Source organism: Lipotes vexillifer, unplaced genomic scaffold (genome assembly GCF_000442215.2).
Source record: "Lipotes vexillifer unplaced genomic scaffold, Lipotes_vexillifer_v1.1 scaffold1016, whole genome shotgun sequence".
NCBI lineage: Eukaryota > Metazoa > Chordata > Mammalia > Artiodactyla > Lipotidae > Lipotes > Lipotes vexillifer.
This window is the reverse complement of record NW_006769290.1, coordinates 304,095-310,945: the sequence shown is the minus strand read 5'-3', so window position 1 is coordinate 310,945 and position 6,851 is coordinate 304,095. Positions and strand designations below refer to the sequence as shown.

The 6,851-nt window shown below is 42.0% G+C and overlaps 1 protein-coding gene across 4 annotated transcripts in view; it reads left to right on the top strand.

The window, feature by feature from the left end:
- Nucleotides 1-6,851, top strand: part of SENP7 (SUMO specific peptidase 7) — a 155,489-nt gene that overhangs the window by 110,714 nt on the left and 37,924 nt on the right. For all 4 annotated transcript variants that reach the window (XM_007445540.1, XM_007445539.1, XM_007445538.1 and 1 more), the window contains 2 exons: nucleotides 4,694-4,875; nucleotides 6,527-6,851. The exon at nucleotides 6,527-6,851 is cut by the window's right edge and continues 18 nt beyond it. In XM_007445540.1, the coding sequence (XP_007445602.1) occupies nucleotides 4,694-4,875; nucleotides 6,527-6,851 (507 nt within the window). The remainder of the gene's footprint in view (nucleotides 1-4,693; nucleotides 4,876-6,526) is intronic.

Sequence of the window (6,851 nt, the reverse complement as noted above, 5' to 3'; positions counted from 1 at the left end):
AGATCAGCTGTTAACCTATGGGGCTTCCCTTGTGTGTTATTTGTTATTTTTCCCTTGCTGCTTTTTTTGTTTTTTGTGGTATGCGGGCCTCTCACTCTTGTGGCCTCTTCCGTTGTGGAGTACAGGCTCCGGACGCGCAGGCTCAGCGGCCATGGCTCATGGGCCCAACTGCTCCACGGCATGTGGGATCTTCCCGGACCGGGGCACGAACCCGCGTCCCCTGCATCGGCAGGCGGACTCTCAACCACTGCGCCAGCAGGAAAGCCGTCCCTTGCTGCTTTTAATATATTTTCTTTTATTTAATTTTTGACAGTTTGATTAATATATGTCTTAGTGTGTTTCTCCTTGGATGTATCCTGTATGGGACTCTCTGTGCTTCCTGGACTTGATTAACTATTTCCTTTCCCATATTAGGGAAGTTTTTAACTATAATCTCTTAAAATGTTTTCTCAGTCCCTTTCTTTTTCTCTTCTTCTTCTGGGACCCCTATAATTCGAATGTTGGTGCGTTTAATGTTGTCCCAGAAGTCTCTGAGACTGTCCTCAGTTCTTTTGATTCTTTTTTCTTTATTCTGCTCTGCAGTAGTTATTTCCACTATTTTGTCTTCCAGGTCACTTATCCGTTCTTCTGCCTCAGTTATGCTGCTATTGATCCCTTGTAGAGTATTTTTAATTTCATTTATTGTGTTGTTCATCGTTGCTTGTTTCATCTTTAGTTCTTCTAGGTCCTTGTTAAATGTTTCTTGTATTTTCTCTATTCTATTTCCAAGATTTTGGATCATCTTTACTATCATTATTCTGAATTCTTTTTTAGGTAGACTGCCTATTTCCTCTTCATTTGTTACGTCTGGTGTGTTTTTATCTTGCTCCTTCATCTGCTGTGTGTTTTCCTGTCTTCTCATTTTGCTTATCTTACTGTGTTTGGGTCTCATTTTTGCAGGCTGCACGTTCGTAGTTCCTGTTGTTTTTGGTGTCTATCCCCAGTGGCTAAAGTTGGTTCAGTGGGTTGTGTAGGCTTCCTGGTGGAGGGGACTAGTGCCTGTGTTCTGGTGGATGAGGCTGGATGTTGTCTTTCTGGTGGGCAGATCCACGTGTGGTGGTGTGTTTTGGGGTTTATTATGATTTTAGGCAGCCTCTCTGCTAGTGGGTGGGGTTGTGTTCCTGTCTTGCTAGTTGTTTGGCATAGGGTGTCCAGCACTGTAGCTTGCTGGTTGTTGAGTGAAGCTGGGTGTTGGTGTTGAGATGGAGATCTCTGGGAGATTTTTGCCGTTTGATATTACATGGAGCTGGGAGGTCTCTTCTGGACCAGTGTCCTGAAGTTGGCTCTCCCACCTCAGAGGCACAGCACTGAGTCCTGGCTGCAGCACCAAGAGCCTTTCATCCACACGGTCACAAGAGGAAAAGGGGAAAAAATAATAAATGTTGCTCTTAAAGTCCACCTCCTCAATTCGGGATGATTCGTTTTCTATTTATGTATTCCACAGATGCAGGGTACATCAAGTTGATTGTGGAGATTTAATCCACTGCTCCTAAGGCTGCTGCGAGACATTTCCCTTTCTCTTCTTTGTTTGCGTAGCTCCCGGGGCTCAACTTTGGATTTGGCCCGCCTCTACGTGTACGTCGCCGGAGGGCGTCTGTTTTTCGCTCAGACAGGATGGGGTTAAAAGAGCAGCTGATTCGGGTTATGTGGCTCACTCAGGCCCGGGGGAGGGAGGGTCACGGATGTGGGGCGAGCGTGCGGTGGCAGAGGCTGGCTTGACGTTGAACCCGCCTTAGGTGCGCCGTGCGTTCTCCCGGGGAAGTTGTCCCTGGATCCCAGGACCCTGGCATTGGGGGGCTGCACAGCCTTCCGGGAGGGGAGGTGTGGAGAGTGACCTGTGCTCACACACAGGCCTTTTGGTGGCGGCAGCCGCAGCCTTAGTGTCTCATGCCTGTCTCTGCGGTCCGCGCTGTTAGCTGGGGCTCGCGCCCGTCTCTGGAGCTCCTTTAAGCAGCGCTCTTAATCCCCTCTCCTCACGCACCGGGAAACAAAGAGGGAAGAAAAAGTCTCTTGCCTCTTCAGCAGGTCCAGACTTTTCCCTCCCGACTCCCTCCCGGCTAGCAGTGGTGCACTAACCCCCTGCAGGCTGTGTTCATGCTGCCAGTCCTCTCCCTGTGATCACAGAAGCCCGAGCCTCAGCTCCCAGCCCCGCCCCGCCCCGCCCCGCCCCTACCCAGCGGGTGAGCAGGCCAGGCTCTTAGGCTGGTGAGTGCTGGTCGGCACCGATCCTCTGTGCAGGAATCTCTCCGCTTTGCCCTCCGCATCCCTGTTGCTGTGCTCTGCTCCGCGGCTCCGAAGTTTCCCCCCTCTTCCACCTGCAGCCTCCGCCCGCGAAGGGGCTTCCTAGTGTGTGGAAACGTTTCTTCCTTCACAGCTCCTTCCCACTTGTGCAGGTCCCGTCCCTATTCTTTTGTCTCTGTTTATTCTTTTTTCTTTTGCCGTACCCAGGTACGTGGGAGTTTCTTGCCTTTTGGGAGGCCTGAGGTCTTCTGCCAGCGTTCAGTAGGTGTTCTGTAGTTGTTGTTCCACGTGTAGATGTATTTCTGATGTATCTGTGGGGAGGAAGGTGATCTTCGCGTTTTATTCTTCTGCCACCTTCCCCCTAGCCCTCCGTAAAACTTTAATCCACTTGTCTGATCATGGGTGGGACTGGGTTCTCATTTTGGTTGTTTGGCCTGAGGTGACCCAGTACTGGAGCCTACAAGCTGTTTAGTGGGGCTAATGGCGGCCTCCGGGTGGGCTTCCGCCAGTGGGTACTTCCCAGAACTGCTGGTTCCTGTGTCCTTTTCCCCAGCCACCATCCGTCTCCACAGGAGACCCTTCAGTAATAGCACGGAGGTCTGGCCCAGTCTCTTACGGCGTCACTCCTTTTTTCCCTGGGTCCTGGTGTGCACGAGATTTTGTGTGTGCTTTCCAAGAGTGGAGTTTCTGTTTCTCCCAGTCCTGTGGACATCCTTTGACCAAACCCCACTAGCCTTCAAAGCTAGATTCTCTGGGGACTTCTCCTTCTGTTGTTGGACCCCCAGGCTGGGAAGCCTGATGTGGGGCTCGGAACTTTCACTCCTGTGGGATAACTTCTGTGGTACAATTGTTTTCCACTTTTGTGTCGCCCACTTGGCGGGTGTAGGATTTGAGTTTATTGCTGTTGTGTCCCTCCTACCATCTTGCTGTGGCCTCCTCTTTGTCTTTGGATGTAGGGTATTCTTTTTTTGGTAGGTTCCAGCGTTTTTTTGTCCCTGGTTGTTCAGCAGTTAGTTGTGATTTTGGTGTTTTCATAAAAAGGGGATGCACTCGCGTCCTTCTACTTTGCGATTTTGAGGTAATCCCTCTTCAGTTTTTTCTGTAGCATTTATGTTTAGAAGTTATAACTTGATATGGTATTTATACGTAGAAATTGTCTTTGACTACCTTTACAGTTACAGAATTACAAATAAAATTTATTGTGCTTTTCAAAATACTGTGTTGATAATTTGGGGGTAGTTTATTTTCCTGGGGGGAGGGAGTTAAGAATGTTGTCTTTGGAAATTGGAAGACTGTTGACAGTCTTAGAGTTTTTTCCCTCAGTCCCGTCCCCATGCCTGCCTTTTAAACAAAGACAAAGAGAAATTATGAATGTTAGTCACTAGATGTTTTTAAAGCTAGAGTAAGAGCAAGAATAGTTTGAAGAGAAGGTGTATAGTGTTGAAGAACTTTGAGTGAATGGAGAGGTCAGGCCATTCAGGGTTACATAGACTTTAAGTTATGAATTCAAGCAAGCTGCTTTGGGACTTGCTTTGTGTGAACTCTGAGTTGGTACTTGTGTTGTAGATTCAGAGAGCAAAATAATTCAGGATAACCTGCAGTTAGTTAGGGTAACCCTCAGTTAGTTAGATAGAACCTTTTGGAAGGTATTTTATTACAGCACATATATTTGATAACTGAAATACTAAGCAGGTTTGTTAATACTTGATATGGGTTTCAAAATAATACTTTTTTGACTTAAAAAAGGGAGTACTTCCTTTTCTGTAGGGTGATACATTTATTGGAGTTTTTAAATTATAGGGTCTTGATTTTTTTTGAAAAAGAAACTGTGAAGGAAATTGTTAGCCTTATGAATAATTGTTTATCACAGTCACCTGCTGAGGAAAGGTATTTTTGTTCCTTTTAGAAGAGCAGTGATCAATACTCTACTCTTTCAAATTACTGTCCCTTTTCATTTAAAAAATATGTGTATATAAAACTTACATTTAAAAAGGACAACTAATTGCTAAATTAGTTGTAATTTCTAAAATCACAGTGAATTTAAAAAACTTTTTAAGAGACTAAGTTTCAAAATTTTATTAAGACTTTTTTTTTTTTATCAGAATAAAATGCAGTTATGGGCAAAGGAAAAACATGGTTTGGTTGCTTTGCTTTGGTTACTAAAGAATACTACCTTTTAATATATTTCCCATATCTTACATTTTTTGTACAATGAACATTTGCTTTGTGTATGCAGTTTAAAATGAGATATGTCTTTATATTCATCCATGTTAGTATGAGAATTTAGCAGTGGACTATGAATAAACTCGCTTTGAAAGTAGTATAGTAATTTTGATGATTTTATTTGAGCTCTTCTAAATGGGATTCTTTCTTTACTTTTTGGCCATATTTATGTCTCTTCTGTTTTTTTAAGACCTCAATAGGGGAAGTAGAGGTTGTGATCATCTTGAAGAGGGGAGCAGAAACAAGGATAATACATATTCTGATTCAAAAATGGAACCCATTCTGATTTCCAGGAAGAGAAAACAAAGGCTTAGAAGTAATTTACCTGGTTCTCTTAATCCTACTTCTTTGTATAAGTCAAAAGAACAGACAGTAAGTAGAGGTATTTAGATGTCATATGAAATAATTTGCTATGATAAAAATGAATTGACTGTGGCCAAATAATGTTCTCCTGGCTTTCTGCTTTTATCATCATATTTCTTTCTTTTCTTTACCTATTTTTTTCATTCTGTTTATTTTTTAAAAAATACTTTTAATACAACTTTTTTTTTGCAGTAATACAGTTATGGGAACAAATTTCAAATACATTCATCACTCAGTATCTACATAGTATTGGTTCTAGGACTCTGCACATACCAAAATCCATAGATGCTTAAATACCTTATATAAAATGGTGTAATATTTGCATATAATCTACATCTTCCTATATATTTTAAATCATCTCTAGATTACTTATAATAACTAATACAATGTAAATTATATGTAAATGGCTATAAATACAATGTAAATGCTATGTAAATAGTTGTCTCTGCATGGCAAATTCAAGTTTTGCCTTTTGTAAATTTCTGGAATTATTTTTCTGGAAATATTTACCATTTGCAGTTGGTGGAACCTGCGGTTGGTGGAACCTGCGCGTACAGAGGGCTGACTATATTATGAACAAGTAAAAAAGTTAAAAGTATTTCTCCTCCGATAACCAGCCCTTAGTTAGTAGTTTGATGTATATCTTTCAGACCTGTTTCCTTTTTTCCCCCCCTTATTATAACCAAATACTATTCATACTGTCCAATTGCTTTTTCACTTGCTCTGTGAAATTATTACCTGACTTATTTTATCAGTAGTAATTTACTTCCGATCTATAGACATCTCTTTCTCCAGAGTTTAGGGAATTTGTTGTAGAGAATTACCATACATACGTTAATGCATACATTACCTATTTTCAAAGACTTAGTATGCAGTTAACAATAAAAGTATGAGGAGACAGCTTTTTTTTTTTTTTTTTTGCGGTACGCGGGCCTCTAACCGCTGTGGCCTCTCCCGTTGCGGAGCACAGGCTCCGGACGCGCAGGCTCAGCGGCCACAGCTCATGGGCCCAGCCGCTCCGCGGCATGTGGGATCTTCCCGGACCGGGGCACGAACCCGCGTCCCCTGCATTGGCAAGCGGACTCTCAACCACTGCGCCACCAGGGAAGCCCCGAGGAGACAGCTTTTTGAGTCCTTTGATTCACAAGGCATTTCAGGACTTTGCTGTGTCTTTGAGTAATAATTATAAACATGATTTATATTTATACAGTAATAGAGATGTGAAGGCAGTGATTGATTTTCATAATTTTTCATATTGTTATCCTCTTAAGTTTTTAATTTTTTTGCTTTTTTGTTACTAAAGTCATATGATGTCAAATGGCCTCTTTTGCAAAATAAAACTGTAAAAAAAATTCCTCTCATTTTAAAGTTGACAAGACTGTGGAAGACCTCTGAACCACTTGTAAATATGGGAGTTTCTCCTTCCCATCCTTTTGAAAAATGTTTAGGCATCTGATTGGACAGACCAAACTCTATATATTTGAGAGACACTGGCAAGAGTAATGTAGTATAATTGAGTAGTTTTCTACCCCTATAGTTATAGAAATGATATAATGTTTTTAATTCTATACTCTTCTTTAGGAATTTAAACTTAAAAAAACTCTTTATGTTAGCCAAATTTGAAAAATGCTAATTTTTGTATGCATTTATTTATGTTCAGAAAGAACAAGAAAATGACCCAGCAGTATCCACTGAGTTGGAAACGTCAAGTGAAAACTATCAGGAGGACCCAAAACTGCTTGAAGAAATTATGCTTGAACCCATAGAAAGTGATTTTACTAAACTATCCTCACTTTGTAGTCAGGAGTTGGCTTTGAGTGCTGCTCCCCAAATCACCTCTGAATGTTCAACCACTAAAACTTTTGAGAGCTCTATTTCTACTGATACTGTGGGGAATTGTCCTGTGGTTGAGAAGGATGAGAATGAATTGAACACAGTAGAAAAACCTGTTTTAAGTGAACATAGTGAAGGGAACCAATCATTTA